An 18,837-nucleotide genomic window follows, 5' to 3' on the forward strand; every position below is an offset into this window, starting at 1 on the left:
TCTTTAAAAGTCACGTGGTATAGGCACCGTGATTCTGAAATGCTGCTCGTTGGCCATAGTTGCCCTATGGTACGGTCCCTCCACCCGTTTTCCTCCGTTCAAGCTACTCTTTCCCTTTTTAGTTCTGCAACTTGTTGCTACATTCATTGCAACCCCTTGTGCAGAAACCTCTTCTGCTGTATTGAGCCATGTTTCATTTCATTTTGTTACTCAAAGGTATGTACTCATGTCAATGTGTGAAAAGTTTTCTTGACGGATGGACAACGCCTTTTGACCTCAATGTGCGACCTTGACCTTGACCTTAGCCCCTAGGATTATGGGTGTTGAATGTGAAGCACCCCCAGATGATTGAGAACAACTATGGCAAGTTTGATGGCTTTGGCTAATGTGTTAATGGAGATAAAGCTCTAAGCTTATATTAAAAAGCATTTTTTCAAGATACAAAGGGCCATTACTCCGTTATTAGCATGAGGTGTATAATGCCATTTGGCGTGCATCATCCTCTTATCCATATATATACTCATACCAAGTTTCAATGAAATCCGTCAAAGCACTTCCAAGATATGGCTCCGGACGGACGGACAACGCCAAAAAATATCCCTCCACCGATGGCGGGGGATAATACAAATCTTCATATGTTGGTATCTTTCATAACTGCAGGGAAGAGAACCAATGAAAATCTTGCGAAAGACCTGACGCAAGTTTCAAAATGAAGAATGTCTGAAACAAAGTTGTTAAGACTTCGACATTCAAGGATTATCTTGAAAACAATTTCCTGGCGAACATCAACAGGGGTAATAGCAATCCACCCGTCATCGTATTACTTGATAGACACACGACGCACACGTCAACCGAAATGGGCCCTAGAGAGAAACGTTCATCTGTTCTGCTTGCCAGCTCATACTGTTCATGTCCTTTAACCGCTTGACGTAGGTGTGTTTGACACATAAAAACGATTCTACGACAGCGAATATGCTTCGTACATAAAGCTAACCCCGGGAAAGTGGTAACGAAGTATGCAGTTGCTGGAATGGCGTGAAGCGCTTACATGAAGGTAATTAGCCCGTGGAACATCGTGTCAGCCGGTGTTTACCCACTAAACAAGAATGTGGTGCCTTCAGAAAAGCCCATGCCATGCGAGTCATTCCGAGAGTCGACACATCTTCAGAAGATGCAAGCAGTACGGGCTGGCGAGAAGGCAGTTGAAAGCTCTCCGGACAAATACGGAGGCGCAAACCCCTATCACGGAGTGCAGACGCCAAAGGAAGATGTTAGTAAATACGAAACCATAACCTAGCTGAAAATAATTAACAAGCGCTGCATACATAGAAGAGGTTGCAATGTACGACGCGTTATTGCATTTCGGAGCAGGAGTTGTTGGCTGTAGTGTATTGTTTGCAGTATTATCGTCAATACCTCCTAGGTCGTCATGCGTTCCAACCTCCAAGCGCTCGTCTGGTTATTTAGCATGAAAGAGCCCAGTGGTAAGATTGCACGGTGGTAAGAGATCCTGACACCGTACGATTTTGACATCGAGTACCGGCCAGGGAATACACAAACCCATTTCGATGCGCTTTCAAGATGTCCGACACCAAGAGACTTCGAGTGTGAGGATGTCGATATGACTGGATCACTTAACTGCGGGCCATGTCGAACATGCCGACAAAGTGCTGAGTTAATGGTGCCGAGGGCAACGGAGAACAGCACTGGTATTATTGGTCCCAGCTCAGAGCTGAAGTTCATGGATGGCCAACAAAAGCAACGCTTTTACGCGAAGTGCAGAAAATTAACGAGTTGTTAAAGCTGTATCGAGAAGCATTGTATCTCGGACTAAACGTTATCTTTTTTTTCAAAGCAGTAAATATTCGAAAGGGGCCAAGCCTTACCGGTGTCATCATAGTCGGAAGGATAAACTCATAGAGCAATTGATGAAGGAACACATTCCGTTAGACATGGTATCGTATCACTGTACTTTGTGTGCATTTAGGTGCCAAGATAGGGCGACTATCGACCAGCACGTGACAAGGTACGCGAGGCACGTTGCGGAGTAGAGAAAAATGGGCCATGTCAACTACAGAGCGATTCTCCGGAAGTCGGAAAACCCGATTTTTTGTTACGGAGGTTAACCTTATACCTTGCACAAACGACTCCGATACGGAGGACCCGTTTGAAGATCAGGAGGCCACGATTCGAGAGGCTAAAGGGCTTCCGAGTTGACTATTTGTGGGAAACAAAGATAGTTGGCAATAAAGTGATGCAACTACTTTCCCAATAGTGCCGGCTCTTCACGGTTACCAGCTGTCGTATCCGGTACTTAAGAGTCCGGCTAACGCGCCCTTACAGTCTGCCTTCCAGCCGGTGCAAATGCTTTCGCAAAAAGCCCCGATGCAGACGAACCCGGCTCGTCAGCGAATACGCCCATCCTGGATGAGACGCCGTGCATAGGGCTGACAGACGAATTTGAGAGGTTCTTGGAAGATCCGCTCCGAGGGACGAAGCGTGGGACTCCGTCAGGCGAGTTCGCAGGGCCGCTTTCGCAAAACAATTGTAAAATAACAAGCTTCAAATTAACCCAAACGGAGCTTAAGGACGAGTAATGAAGTAGCTTGAGGGTTCTAGGAAGCTGAGGCAGGCGGTAAACAAGAACACTAAGGTACTCAACTTCTTATGCGGACACTGTTACAGGAGCTGACGGCAATACACCTTGAACCGAGATAGCTTCCTATTCAGTCCCACTGATGAACCTTTTCCGGGAACGCCCTTTTTCGGGAACGCTTTTAAAGCGAGATTATACGATTTTTGTATGTGTTTAATTGTAATATATTGCTAAAATATGTTACAATAACACAAAATAGGCAAGAAAAAATATACATTGAAGACGAATTTCATAAAATGCAGCAAAGGCAAATTAGCGCCCCGAGCCGATTGTGACGAAAATATTTCGTACATATTTTCCTACAATAACCGAAGCATTCATCTTTTTAGTTAGTGTTCGTGTGTCGTATGAATAGATATCGTTGCGGGAATTTAAATGCAACGTTAAACTAAATTCAGATTCACATCGTACATGCATGATTTACATGCTGGGGACTTCGACTGTACAAACATTTTCGATTTTAGAATTTAATATCTGGCTTATTACGCATTTTTCGACACATGTTTTTCTTAACTTTTATTTTAATTTATATTGAAATATATGTTGAATAAGTTTTTTACACACTTTATGTAAATTAATTAATATTTGACACAATCGTATAATCTAGCTTTAAACCGGTTATATTGTTATGCCCCGCTTCAGGCGCAAGTCTTATATCAGGTATGCCCAAGTCTTATATCAGGTATATTTAGTAGCTCACTTTCAGTAAACGGTTATGGCAGTGTGGCTTTAAAAATATAATGGTTCTTTTGTCCATGAAAATAAATCAACCCAGAGTTAAGTTATTCAATGTAATTTATTGTCCAACAAGGAACTTAAGGAGTAAAATATAACATGTATGATAGAAATGTATTCGTTATTATTTACTGAAAAGTATCACTGAGCAAATTTGACTTACAATGTGTTAAAAAATTAAAGTTGGCACCAGAGTTCTTAACAAAAGTTCAGAATGTAGTTTTAATTTTAATGGAAGGTTGTTGTTTTTTTGGCACAGAAAATCTTAGGTATATATACTTTTCCAGTGACACACTGTGCCCTGTGTCATGCACATGATAAGTGTGTCATACACATGACACAGTGTGTCCGCAACAACAAAAATTGTGCCTGACACAGTATTCTATGTGCCTTCTTAACAGGTGCTCAAATGGAATGTTCTTAAGTATGGACTATTTGTAATGTAAAAGCAACTTTAAAATATGAAAAAACATATAACAACATAATTAATATATCAAAGGAACGTTTTCTGCCATGAATTGGATTCATTTCAGCACTTTAACAATTAATTAAACACAAAATGATTTCAAGGACTTTGAAAGTCGGCTTGACCGAAGTTGCTTAGCAACGGGCACGGTAAAAATCAAGATGGCTGCCGTATATTTCTAAAAAAACAAGTGTGAGAGTTTAAAATCAAAAAGCAATGGATTTAAACAATTCTAACTGTCAAAAATTGGCAGAAATGTGCACAATGGGACTAAAATTTGATAGCTGTGTTGTGAATGTAACGTAACGTTATTTGCCGCGCCGCGCTCAAGTGTATTACGTCCCTGACGTCACGCCATATTTGTTGTTGTTTATATACGTCATTTTATATTTGAATCTGAAGTAAAAGGAAGAACCTAGAACACACAACGCTTTGTACCTTTATTTTCCCACACGATCGCGATATTGGTGCCGTTACAAAAAATGATTCTACAGAAAATACAGATACAGAGAGAGGGTCACCGCCGTTTCATTGAGAAATATTTGGAGAAAATCGAACAATCTAAGGAGAACGATTCATTGACCGATTTTCACGCTATTCTCAAAGCTATCGAAGCGAAAGTCACGATTCTAGAGACACTGAATGAGAAAATACTTTAACAGACGGAGATAGATGGATTGGAGGAAGAAATTTTTCAAACAGACACGTATTCAGCGGAACTGGATATCCAGCTGTGTCGCTTACGAGCTTTCCGAGATCAACAGGAAAAGAGAGCAGCCCCGCATACTACCGACCTACAACGAGATGACCAGAGAAATTCATGTAATCAGCAGAGCCACAACAATGGTTTGAACCCGGACGCTTCTTCTTTCTTTCCCAACAGAACTGTAAGTTACAATTCTAATCATTCAGTCAGTAGCAATTCGACGCAATTTTACAGGCTACCTAAAACTGCATTACCTAGTTTTAGTGGAGATATATTGCGATGGCAATCCTTTTGGGATTCATATGAGTCTATCATTCACATGAACGCTAATCTGACCGATGTCCAGAAATTCACGTATCTCAAATCCCAACTTGAAGGAAATGCCGCACGAGTTATTGAAGGTTTTGCCATGACTAACGCAAATTATGCACGTGCTATAGATCTACTGAAGGAAAGGTATGGCCAGCAACATAAAATCATACACGCTTCCATGCAGGCTCTATTACAACTACCCGCCCCGTCCAGTAAAGTGTCCAGTTTGAGAACTTTTCATGATAAAATGGAGACCTACATTCGGAGTTTAGAAGCTATGGGTCAGAGTCAAGACACTTACAGTAGTTTGCTAGTCCCAGTTGTTATAGATAAGATGCCCGTTGAAATTAAGAAGCAGTTAGCTCGTGAAAAGGGAGATAACAGTTGGCTACTAGAAGATCTGCGTCGTGCAATCAATAGGGAGATTGGAATCCTAGAAACAGGTAACATCCGTAGCGAACCGGAAGTAGAGGAATTCAGCGCAACAGCGTCATTTCATACAGGAGCGAAATATAGGAAACCCCCCACGCCCACAAATCCCGCCACCCCCAATTACCCAAGACCCTCCACCGGAAGTTCATCACACAGACCCGAGATAAAGTGCGCCTTTTGTGATTGTGACCACAAATCCCATGAATGTAAAACCCACCCAGATGCAGAATCCCGCCTGAAAATAGTAAAAGAGAAACACTTGTGTTTTAACTGTTTAGGCACTCACCAAGTAGCTAAATGCGGTTCAAGGAGACGATGCCAATTATGCCAGCGAAAACACCATACGGCAATTTGCAAATCAGAAGAAAAGGACAACCAGACGAAAAACGCCGAGACTGCATCGCCGGAAACAGCCGTACTTCATTCATGCACGAGCCTTCCAGACAAGGATGTATTGTTCAAAACTGCCATAGCAACCGTATCGTCTGTGAAAGTACAGACTGAAGCAAACATCTTATTCGATGAGGGTGCCCAGAAGTCGTTTATTACGGAACAATTGGCACAGGAACTTGAACTCCCTATACAAGGCACAGAAACTATATACTTATCGTCGTTCGGGAGCACTAGCAATAAAGCACAGCAAACAGATGTGGCTATAGTGAACGTTGTTACAGATAGAGGCCAGAAGATCCCGATACAAGTATTAATAGTACCTACCATTTCAACGCCCCTCAACCAGAGATACCAACAATCAGTGTCCGATTTACCGTATCTACAAGGTCTTTAACTCGCCCATCCAGTTACAGGAAACTCCATATTTACAATTTCGATGCTGATAGGTGCAGACTTTTGCTGGGATATCGTTGAAGATCACATAGTACGTGGAAATGGACCCCCCGCTGTGAGATTAAAGATCGGCTACCTGTTATCGGGACCTTTCCAAGCACAAAACAACCGAGCTACAGATCACGTGTTCAATGTAATGGCGTCGCGACAACGGACGTATTAGAACGTTTTTGGAATCTGGAGAGTATGGGAGTTACTCAGAGCGACGAGAATATAGACAAGACACGCTATTTCAAGGATTACCAGACTTCATCCATAGAATACGAGAACGGACGGTACACTGCCAAATTACCTTGGAAACAAGACCACTCGCCCCTCCCTAGTAACTACGACATAGTGAAAGCAAGAACCGAGAGTACTCTGAGAAGACTACGTAGAGAGCCCCATCTACTCCAGAAATATGACGAGATCATTGCTGAACAGGAACGACGTGGTTTTATTGAGAGAATTGATAACGATACCCCACCCACAGGACAACTCCACTACATTCCCCACCACCCAGTGAAAAAGGATTCAGCGACCACGCCCATTCGGATAGTATATGATTGCAGCTGCCGCACATCTACCCAGTTCCCATGCTTGAATGATTGTTTAGAGTCGACCACACCCATGTTGAATGACCTTACCACCATACTAGTGAAATTCCGTCTCCATGGTTACGCCATCACAACAGACATTGAGAAAGCCTTCCTTCATGTCGGATTAAATTAAGGAGACCGAGACGCTACAAGATTTCTATGGACAAGCGATACTTCTAATCCCAACAGCCCATTACAAACTTACCGTTTCAAGTCCGTGTTATTTGGTGCCACCTGCTCGCCATTCATGCTTAGTGCGACCATTTTGAAACATCTTGAAATAAACAAGCACGTGTCTGCAGCCTAGGTCATCGAGAAAGATATATACGTAGACAATATACTTTCAAGCTTCGAGAAAGAGTCAGATCTACTAACCTACTTCACAGAGTCCCGACGTTTGATGTCCAGCGCATGTATGAACCTCCGTTCATAGACCTCCAACAGAGAAACACTTAGATCCCGTGCAAAAAAAGAGAATGTGCTAGATACGGACGAAGTTGTTAAGATACTTGGAATGAGATGGAACCCAGTCAAGGATGAAATGTCATTTGCTGAAAGAAACATCCCAATCCTAGATGTCGTTTCGAAGAGAACCATTCTAAAATACTCATCCCAGATCTATGACCCCCTTGGTCTACTTAGCCCCGTGTCCGTCAGTGCAAAGATCTTACTTCAAGAACTATGAAAAGCCAAATATGACTGGGATACCGCTTTACCCAATCATATATGCGAGACCTGGAACCAGCTAGCTAAATCCCTCAACAGAGCTACAGATGTGAACTTTTCCCGACAATTCTTACCCTCAGTGAACAGTGAAACCAGCCTTCATATATTTGTAGATGCAAGCGTCAAATCCTACGGAGCAGCAGCCTACATTTGCGACCAATCACAATCTAGACTGGTAATGGCAAAGAACAGAGTAGCGCCACTAAAGACATTAACCCTACCCCAACTTGAACTGATAACAGCATTGATAGGAGCAAGACTTTCATCCCACCTACAAAAGTCCATACCCTCACAGAAAGTGACATTTTGGTCAGACAGCCAAATTGTACTCCACTGGCTAACTACATCCAAATCATTGAAACGATTTGTCCAAAACCGAGTAGACGAAATCCACCAGCTAACAGATCAATCACCATGGAGGTATTGCCCCACCCATGAAAACCCAGCAGATTTACTTACACGTGGTGTTCCAGCAGATACCTACCTTGACAACCAGTTATGGAACGCCGGTCCGACATGGTTACCTCACTCAGAAGAATGGCCTACTTGGAAATACGACCAGTCAATTCTGCAGAAGACATCCGAAAGTGAAGACACGAGTTCTCAGCAGGCGACAAATGTGGTAACGTTAAATTGCACGGAGATCACGGGCGTTCATAGAGCCATCAACATAGAGAAGTACAGTACTTACCTGAAATTACTTCGCGTCACCGCTTATGTACACAGATTCATCCGCAACTGCAGAAGACCAAGAGATGAAAGACTAACCAACAGCTTGTCAGCAACAGAACTAAAAGAGGCAGAAGTAAAATGGCTGAGATCGTGTCAAACAACCAACTTTCAAGATGAAGTAGAAAATCTTCATTCAAACAGTACCCGTTTACCGCTTGTTAAGCAACTTAGATTGTACCTGGACCAGCAAGGATTACTTCGTTGTGGTGGTAGAATTCATAACGCCCCCTTGGAGTATGATGTCAAATTTCCATACCTCTTACCAAAGAAACATGTCCTGACCAAATTGATTGTGTTCGATGTCCACAAGAACCAACTTCATTCCGGAGTTAACAGCACCATTACACAGATCAGACAGAAGTACTGGATACCATCCATCCGCCAGTATGTAAGATCGTTACTAAGGACATGTATACAGTGTACCAGAGTAACCGGAAGACCCTATGCAGCACCAGACCCACCTCCCCTCCCCAAAGTCAGAGTAAGCGAAGCCCCACCCTTCAGCTACATCTGCCTTTTTTACATGCACATCAACAAGAGCCGTCCATTTGGAAGTTGTACAAGACCTATCAACCGACTCGTTCCTTCAAGCGTTTCGGAGATTTGCCAGCCGGAAGTCGTTGCCCATGGTGATGATATCTGACAATGCTACGACTTATATTGCTGCTGCTAATCACCTTAAGAAGCTATTCAACTCCCAAGTCGTACAAGAGGAGCTCAGCAGAAAGGGAACAGAGTGGCGATTTATTCCCTAACGTGCACCATGGTACGGCGGTTTTTGGGAACGTCTCATTGGACTCACTAAGGCGTCTCTAAAGAAGATCCTCGGAAGACGATACGTGTACATGGAAACGTTGCAGACGATAGTGACAGAGATTGAAGCTGTTATCAACGATAGACCGCTAACGCACGTATCATCAAGCATCGACGACTTGGAGCCGTTAACGCCGTCACATCTTCTTTATGGCCGCAAGATGACGTCACTTCCGCATCAAACACATTCACCCGACGATGAAATGACGCAAATTCAAAGTGACCAGACGACACTAACCCATCGGGCGAAGCAGCAGTCAGACATCATCGAACAGTTCTGGAGACGTTGGAAGTCGGAGTACTTAACGGCCTTAAGAGAGTTCCACACAACAACGGGCTCTAACGAGAAACGTGCAGATATACGATGAGGGACCACGTATCCGTTGGAAACTTGCTGTAGTCCTGGAGCTGATGACCGGAAATGATGGTTCAGTCCGTGCCGCGAAGATGAAGACGAAACGTGGAATAACAAATAGACCAATAGTGAAACTCTATCCATTAGAAACAGCCAGTGATGTTGAATAGAGAACATTTAAGTATTAAAGGTTAAACGCGCAATTGTGATTGAAATACCGAAATAGACAGTTGAGTGTACATGTAATTGAAATACGAGAGACACTTATTAAATTGTTGTTAAGAAAATGAGTGATAAACATTTGATATTCATTTCAAATTAACGTGTATACTTGTGATCAAATTAGTGATTCTGTAATCTTACGATTGTCACGAATGATTCAGGATTTCATAAGTAATGATACATATTCTCCTCTGATTGTTAATAATTGTCACTTTTCGCGGCCCCCAGAATGTTGTGAATGTAACGTAACGTTATTTGCCGCGCCGCGCTTAAGTGTATTACGTCGCTGACGTCACGCCATATTTGTTGTTGTTTATATACGTCATTTTATATTTGAATCTGAAGTAAAAGGAAGAACCTAGAACACACAACGCTTTGTACCTTTATTATCCCACACGATCGCGATAAGCTGCTACTTATTTTATATGAATTCTTAAATAATGACATTAACTTTTAAGAGAAAAATGTCTATCTTCAAACCGGAAGTAGGAACATTTTGACAAAAGCAATGGAGTAAAAATCGTAAGTATGAAGGAAAGCTAATTCTAGCCTAAACATGTGATATTAGTGGCTGGTCTGTAACATATAAAATTTGGTCAACACTATTAATAATATGATCAGGCTAGGAAAAGCAACATGGATGAATGAACAATAAAAACAATTATGCTGTTGAAAAGGAAATTCAGGTAACTAGTTTCAATGTAAATTTTGATTAACACTTAAATAATGTACTATGCACTGGGTTGTTACATTACCCCCCCCCCCCCATTACCTCCCGTTGACATATAAATAGCATATTGGCAATTTAATGACAATGTTATATATAAAGTCCCTAGACCGTCTGGTTTACAGACAGTCTACTGTAGTAATAGACACAGAATAACAGTCATATATAAACATTAAGAACACTTTCGGTTGAACACATAAACAAACAAAATGAACACTTTAACTGAGCAATATGCCAAATGTCCTAAAAGTGTTTCAACAAATGGAGTATGGCCATTATGTTGGCATGGTTTACCAATAAACATATATGTTCATTTTTAACATGTTTTGCTTCCTTTTCAGCAGAGCCATCTTCATTGCCTCGTTTGGATTCGCCTTGCTTTCGCACTGTAGTCTCCAAGTTCTTTATTGCTCGGCTGTTCCATTCAACAGCAGACACAAGTTTCCCAATATAGCTTTCAAGAGTCCTTTCTATTTGGAATAGCGCTGTTGCAAGAACACTATCTTCACGGCGTGGTTCTGCCTCTGTCTGTGTACTTGCTGTCTTCACAGGTAGGCGCCTTGGATCATCCAATAGGGGCGTGCTCAGCCTGGAAACGGACACTGGGACAGCAGGAGCAGGAGTCGTGAATGATGGCAGACATCCTTCCATTGAAGATGAAACTGGCGTTGGCACATAATTGGGAAACCCCATTCCCGACACAGATGTGGTATTCGCAGACACTGGTGTAGGCTGATAGGCTGGAAATGGGAGCATTAAACAGGGGGATGATGAGGCTGGATATGGCGTAGGGAAAAGCTCTTGTAGCATTTCAAACTGTTCCGCGTCGTCTTTCTCCGCGCTGACCGCTGTACTATTTTCACACCTATGGTATTCGGGTCTTGTCGGGGTGTAAGGTAGGTTAGCAGCAAGAGGCGATGGAACCACAGCTTCTCCCGACACATTGGAGCCACGGTTCAGTAGGCAGGCAAGACGCTGCGGTGTCATTGTAACACTGACCAGATCACCGTAATCACTGCAGCTTTGCTGATTCACCTCATAGTCCACACCCTCTTTCACAACCCTAGGGTTTGGGTTTTCGATCAGGAACCTGCTTTGATCACCACCTCCTTGCATTGCTGACATAAGCGCGTGTCTTCTATAGTCTGTGACATGCTTTACCAAAGACCCTCTAGTGGAACACCGAAACAAGCACATTGAACATTAAAATGATGCTTCACTAAGTGCGAAATGGTGCTTCTGCACATGGTCAACCATTCTGTATCTCTCATTTACATATGTCGTCATATTCTTCTTGCGATGTATACATGAGAAGAGAGGTCTCTTTCTTGCTTTCTGTCCGTACTCTATGACCTGCAAGTAGACAAATTTCACTAAGTTAAGCGGATTGCTGCTGCATGAATCGGTTGTTATTCATCAGCAAATTAGTGAATATATTATAACATTAGGTTAGGTTTGTTCCTTGCTGGCTGTCCCTATCTTGTAATTAAAGTTTTTGTATTGCTATTATTCCTATTATTATAGTGTTTGCATATACATTTGTATATAACCCCCATGTCCTGAAAACAGTTTTGTTTCAACACATCCGTCCACAATGCATATACACACATTTACTCGCACAATTTTGGTCAGACACTGCACGTAACTATGCACTAAATTTCTTCAAATGCTTTTGAACAGCTGTGATCCACTTTGGAACTGCATTTCCATAATAGGGCTTCAACTTGTTATGGTGGAACAACTTCTTCACGCCTGATTTATCCAACTGGACAGTCACATTAACTTTTAAAACCTTCTCTATGATAAGGAAGGGACCATCGTAGGCTTTTTCTAGTTTTGGACACACTCCAACTGTTCTATTTTCATGTAGTAACCAAATTAAATCTCCAACGCCATAATTGTGGAATGCAAGCCGTGTATCATATATTTCTTTGCTTCTTTTGGTAGAACTGTCTTGGTGTTTTCGGGCTATTGCATGGGCCTTGTGCATGTGTTCTTGCATTTCAGTAATTGTTTCACAAGCTGTTTTAGGCGTAGCATTTGATACGTTGGCATGATTGTATATCATATCAGCTGGAAGCCTGATTTCCCGCCCCATTGTCAGCATATTCGGCGTGACCCCAGTTGACTAGTTTGGTGTGGCTCTGTATGCTCCAGCAAGGCATCCTAAGAATAGGTCCCAGTCATCGCCTTCGTCAACCAGGTAGGCCTTGACCATCTTTATTAGTGTCCGGTTAAATTGCTCTACTTGCCCATTACCTCTTTGGTTGCGAGGACTGGATCGAGTTTTCTTAATGGCAAGTAGATTGCAAAGTTCTTCAAAAGTTCTGCTTTTAAAGGCTGAGCCTTGGTCACTGTAAATAACTAAAGGTGTTCCCCATCGGTTTATCACTTCATTGAGGATCTTGTTTGTACATTCTTCAGCTGTTTGACTTGGGACGGCAATTACCTCCACATATTTGGTGAAGTGGTCAGTTAGCACTAGTACGTTCTAATGCTCCTTTTGGTCCTTTGTAAAGGGCCCAGAAAATCAACTGCTTGTATGTCCCATGGTGCGCCTGCTTTGATATGACCCATTGGTGCTCTTGGCGTCTTTTGTGGCTTCTTATCTGATTCACCAATGTCTCACCCTTTGATGTACAATGCAATGTCTGCCTTCATTTCAAACCAGTAGAAGCTTTGGTCGATACGATTGTATGTCCTCTTAACGCCCATGTGTACAGCAATGACACTGTCATGTGCGTCTCGAATCACTTCTTTTCGCAGTACACTTGGTACAATTAACTGCAGCTTTTGCATCTTGTTGATCAGCTTTCTTGAAGGAGCGGTAGAGGGAACCATTGACTAGCTTTAAGTTGTCCGACAGTACCAAATAGTGGCGGGTCTCACGGCTACACTCACTTGCTACATGCATTTTTTGTTTTACACCTCAAGCATTGATCTGCGTATTTGGCTGATGTCTCTGTCTGCTTCTTGGAGATTTGCGATATCTTCTGGTGCATACGTTCCAGCCCACGACTTGAAGCATACTGAGTTTGAACCTCCAACCACAGGTGCTGTCTGTTCCTTTTCTGTTCCAGACCCGATGGCCCGGATTGGACAATGTGTTCTGGTTTCCCCGCTATTTTCTTCTGCTTTGTCCAAGGCTGCGATTTCATTACCTTTAGACAGGTCTGATTCAATCATTGAGTCTTGACTTGACATCATCAATTCTGCCCTCCTGCATTTGGAGCAGGGTCCACATTTCAATGGTTCATCCATTATAACTTGGTCGCATTGGCAGTCTCGCGGATTTGGACATCGTGATAACCCATCACAATGCGCATGACTTTTCCCAGGTCTGTAAACTACTTCAAAGTCATAGGGTGCCAAGATTTCCAACCATCGTGATATTTTACCACTCGGTTCACGCATGCTAAAAAGCCATACCAGCGCCTTGTGGTCGGTACGAACGACAAAGTGACGCCCTAACAGGTACTGTCTGTAGTATTGTACAAAGAACACAACAGCCAGTAACTCTTTCTCTGTTATACAATAATTTTTCTCTGCTTTGCTCAAACTACGGCTGCCGTAGGAAAGCACTTTGTCTCGTCCGAACTGAACTTGGGAAAGAACTGCACCTATTCCTGATCCTGAGGCATATGTGTCCAATGTAAATCCACCACCATTCAGTGGATAACCCATAATCTCAGGACCCATAAGTATCCCTTTGATCTTTGCGAAAGCATCTTTACAGCTTGCATTCCATTCAAACTTGGCATCTTTCTTTGTCAGGTCAACCAAGGGTCGTGTTAGCTTTGAGAAATTCTTTATGAAGCGCCTGTAGTATGATCCTGTTGCGACAAATTGTTTGAGTTGTTTCGCATCGGTGGGTCTTGGCCAGCCAGCTATTTTGACAATGATGTCATCAACATATACCAATCAGATCTCCCTCTGTAACCCTTGCAACACCAGCTCCATGGTCCGTTGGAAAGTACTGCTAGAATTGTTAAGACCAAAAGGCATGCGTGTCATTACAAAGTGGCCAAACTTGCAAACAAATGCGCTCTTCGGGATGTCATCCTCTTTCAATGGTATTTGAAAAGACCCACTTGTAAGGTCGAAACTACTGAAAAGGGCTTACCCTGCAACAGAATCAAGACAATCCTGGACCCTCGGGATTGGAAAGCCAATAGGTTTGACAAGCGCATTAACCCGCCTATAGTTCACACATGGTCTCACTGCACCCGATTTCTTCTTGACAAGTACAATAGGTGAGGCCCAAGGAGACGTACTTGGTCTTATCACACCTTTCTGAAGCAGGTCATCAATGGATTTCTTATCTTCACCTGCATAAGCTAATGGTACGCAACGAGGATGCTGTTTCACATGTTTAGCATCACCAGTGTCTATGGTGTGTTCCGCTACATTTGTTACCCCAATGTCCCATTCATCCCGGGAAAAGGTATAGTCATACTTCTTCAGTAGCCCTGTAACAACACGCCTTTCTTTTACGGTTTTCCCTTCAGTTGACTTTGCATAAAGATCTTTCAAATTTCCTGGTACTTCATTTTCGCTAGCTTCATCAAATGACCTTCCAACGACTGGCACTGTGTTCACCTAATTTAATTGGATTCTTCTCACACTTACAGGCTCACCTTCGTTCGGATTATTCTCTGTTGTCGCCAATACACTCACTACTCTTTCAACTCTTTCTGCAACACCAATTTCTGCATCCCTTCTTAGATCCACATCTTAACCTCACCTTGCATGTTGGTGAACGGTAAATGTCAACCATAGTTGCGGCCATAATTAATAGGTATCCCTCTTTGAATGCTTGGTTTGGTTCAATTAAGAAGTCTGCCGATAGATCATCATCCCCTTATATTCTATTTACAAACACATCAAAAAGATATTAAGAATTTTTCCTGGAATCATCTTCTATTTCAGCAACAATAATCTCCTGAAGTTTCTCCATCTTACCAAGCCTAAGTTTGAACATGCCTTTTCCCATTTCCGCAATGGGAGCTCCACAAGCCCCGTTCAAACTTGCCCCCTTGCTAAGACTGGGTCTACTTCCCTCTGGTAATCTTTGGTATACCCTTGTTGAGATATTTGTTCTAGAAGCTCCTGTATCCAAGGTAAATATGATTGGCTTCTCACTCACAAAGCCTTTCACATACAGCCCATCTCCAAGGTCACATAGTCTTCTATCGATGTCGACCTCCTCTGGTGCTCTTCTCATGTTAAGGTTTACTTCTGATTGGCCTTTATCTTCTTTATTTTCTACTCGGACCTCCCTTTGGCCACAAGAGCTGGTCCCCTGGCGTATAAAGGTGAGCTGTTTGTCGGACCTATTATTGGACTGTTGGTGTCTCTTATTCTGTTCTGTTTTGTTGGACATTCCCTTGTAAAATGTCCCTTTTCATAGCAGCTATAACATTCTGCATCTTTTCTTTTTATTATGGTTCTTGGCTTCATTATCAGTGTTTCAAGTTTCTCTATTCTTGCTTTCAAATCTTCTATAATTTTAGATTCTGCTTCTTTCTCCTCCTTTGATTTAAAAGGACGCGTTTGCAACTGGCATCATGGGAAGACCTTCTTATGGTTTATTGTATATTTGTGTCTTGCATGCATTCGCCATCATCACTTACTCTTCTGGCTCCAGACCTATTTCTTCTAGAGTCCTTATGCATATTTCTGATTTGCAACAAGTTGACAGCAAAGTAGACTGCTTCTTCAATTGTTCTTTATTGAAGTCCACTTCGAACCTAATGTCTTCATCATAGATACCATCGAGAAAGCGCCGAACTAGATCTTCGTCTCTTGTTCGCCTGTCTCGTCCACTATGTGCCTTGTCATACAGTCTTTTCAGATCTGCTGCAAATTCTTCTAATGTTTCACTCGCTTCGATGGATTAATTTTGCTGCGAATGTCCTTGGGGCCTCAATGACTCTAAAGCGACTGTCAATCTCCTTCAAAAGTTCATGGTAGTGATTTAACACATGGGGGGAGAGCTGTGAAAAGACAGACTGTGCAGCAGCGCCTTCAAGTCGAGGTAAAAGTTGGTTTAGCCGTTCTTCTTCATCCCATCCATATCTATTTGCTATGGCTTCAAACTGTGCTCGCCATGTTTCCCAGCCCTCTTTTCCGGTGAAGGGTGGCATCCTGATATGGTGTGTTCTTGGTTGACGTAAGCTGGACTCTGTGTAATGTGGCGTCATTCGTCCCCTTTGGTGTTGCGCTATTGACTGATGGCCTTCATATACTGGACCTCTGAATTGGTTTCCAGAATTCACCTTGTTCTGTTGGTACCAGATGTTGTTTACACTGTACTGATTTTCAGGTCTATTAACACTGTTATGCTGGTATCTTTTATTGTGAATTTCTCTCGAGTTCACCACATTGTGTTGTCCTTCACACCAGTCTTGTTCACATGGAGTCATTGGAGTGCTACCATAGTAGTTGAAGACCTGCTGTGATTCTTGTTGTAGCCCATTGTTGTGATCTGTTACATTGTGTGAATAACAATGATTCAAATCTTCAGCAGGGTTGCACCGTCTGGATTGATTATCGTTAAAGTTGTAATGACTTCTTATTTCTGGCCCTTTTGACTCCTTTAAATCCTGAATATCTTTGGCCATAATTTTAACCATCTCCATCAGGAAAGCTATTTGCTGGTTTACGTTACTATTGGGTTGCTGTTCTCTTTGTTTATCTCTTTCTTGTGTTCCAATGTCATTTTCGTGTCTGGGCTGAACATAATCATTGTCGCTGTCTTCGTAGTCTTCGTTTGTTCTTTGCCGAATTAACACTTCGCTGTCGCTATCACTTGGATTTGGCTCAGACATTTTGTTACACTATTAGGTTGAAACGCTAACTTTTATATCTAGATTTCTCGCTCAGTCACGCACACATTTAAACAGTCACACTTAAAAGTTCCCATTTTAAATACAGTCATTGGTAGCGTATAATTTTATCATAAAATAAATTAATGTCATTTATGTACTTATTGGATTTGTGATACAGAGCACTTAATTTTATACTGTTATTTGATTATAATAACGTATTACGCTTTTGGTTCAAATCACTGGATTAGTTTTAATTTTTAATACTAATCCCACCGCTGCCACCAAATGTTATGCCCCGCTTCGGGCGCAATATAAAGAAGTGAAACTCCAGCTGCTGGAGCAGTATTGAATTCTCATTAAAAACAATTAGTTGGTCCTTTATTTAAGGCAAGTGACCGATTGCCCAAACAGTACAAAACAGCACAATACAAACCAACATAAACACAAAATATGAATAAAGCTGGGGTCACCGCCTTGGAACGGTCAATGCAAAGCATTGGGGGTTTAAACCTGGTTATAGAGCGCTCAACCTCACACTTGGCCCAGCAATATTCATAATACATTTAAGTGTAAATAAAAATTTGACGTCATAGCATTGTAACTCAAATTAAACAATAATAAAAGGGAATTAAAACGCATTCAATTTAATTACTATTTAATTACTCAATTGCATTGAAGATACAAGAGTAACAGAATTACAACTTTTTGACGAACGATCAAATAAAACTATTAACAATTGTCAACTACATTCCTTCTTTATAGAAAAGATTTGAGAATGTAGAATCATAGAGTTAATATCTCAGATAATCATCGCGCAAATACAGGAAGAAGCAGCAATAATGGGTGTAAAAATTCCATATTACATAGCTTGGTTGTTTATGTGACTGCTAAACAAATTAAAAATAATTTAATCAAACAAGAAACGCCTATCAGAGAGAAAATATAAATAAAATGGAACGCAAGTCTTATATCAGGTATGCCCAAGTCTTATATCAGGTATATTTAGTAGCTCACTTTCAGTAAACGGTTATGGCAGTGTGGCTATAAAAATATAATGGTTATTTTGTCCATGAAAATAAATCAACCCAGACTTAAGTTATTCAATGTAATTTATTGTCCAACAAGGACCTTAAGGATTATAATATAACATGTATGATGAAATATATTCTTTATTATTAACTGAAAAGTATCACTGAGCAAATTTGACTTACAATGTGTTAAAATATTAAAGTTGGCACCAGAGTTCTTAACAAAAGTTCAGAATGTAGTTTTACTATTAATGGAAAGTTGTTGTTTTTTTGGGCACAGACAATCTTAGGTATATATACTTTTCCAGTGACACACTGTGCCCTGTGTCATGCACATGATGAGTGTGTCATACACATGACACAGTGTGTCTGCAACAACAAAAATTGTGCCTGACACAGTATTCTATGTGCCTTCTTAACAGGTGCTCAAATAGAATGTTCTTAAGTACTGACTATTTGTAATGTAAAAGCAACTTTAAAATATGCAAAAACATATAACAACATAATAATACCTCAAAGGAACGTTTTCTGCCATTAATGGATTCATTTCAGCACTTTAACAATTAATTTAACACAAAATGATATCAAGGACTTTAAAAGTCGGCTTGACAGAAGTTGCTTAGCAACGGGCACGGTACAAATCAAGATGGCTGCGTATATTTCTAAGAAACAA

The 18,837-nt window shown here is 41.6% G+C and overlaps 2 protein-coding genes across 2 annotated transcripts; both read left to right on the top strand.

Moving 5' to 3' along the window:
• The first annotated feature begins 6,339 nt into the window (after positions 1-6,339).
• Positions 6,340-6,864, top strand: LOC127872142 (uncharacterized). The gene has a single exon (XM_052415470.1). The coding sequence runs from the start codon at positions 6,340-6,342 to the stop codon at positions 6,862-6,864; it is 525 nt and encodes a 174-aa protein (XP_052271430.1).
• A 771-nt stretch (positions 6,865-7,635) lies between these two features.
• On the top strand, positions 7,636-8,832 carry LOC127872143 (uncharacterized). Its single transcript, XM_052415471.1, has one exon. The coding sequence runs from the start codon at positions 7,636-7,638 to the stop codon at positions 8,830-8,832; it is 1,197 nt and encodes a 398-aa protein (XP_052271431.1).
• Positions 8,833-18,837: the final 10,005 nt, after the last annotated feature.

Source organism: Dreissena polymorpha, chromosome 3 (genome assembly GCF_020536995.1).
Source record: "Dreissena polymorpha isolate Duluth1 chromosome 3, UMN_Dpol_1.0, whole genome shotgun sequence".
Lineage (NCBI taxonomy): Eukaryota > Metazoa > Mollusca > Bivalvia > Myida > Dreissenidae > Dreissena > Dreissena polymorpha.

Excerpts from the sequence above, each read along its gene's own strand:
- LOC127872142 (XM_052415470.1), top strand. The coding sequence starts at position 6,340 with ATGGGAGTTACTCAGAGCGACGAGAATATAGACAAGACACGCTATTTC.
- LOC127872143 (XM_052415471.1), top strand. The coding sequence starts at position 7,636 with ATGGCAAAGAACAGAGTAGCGCCACTAAAGACATTAACCCTACCCCAA.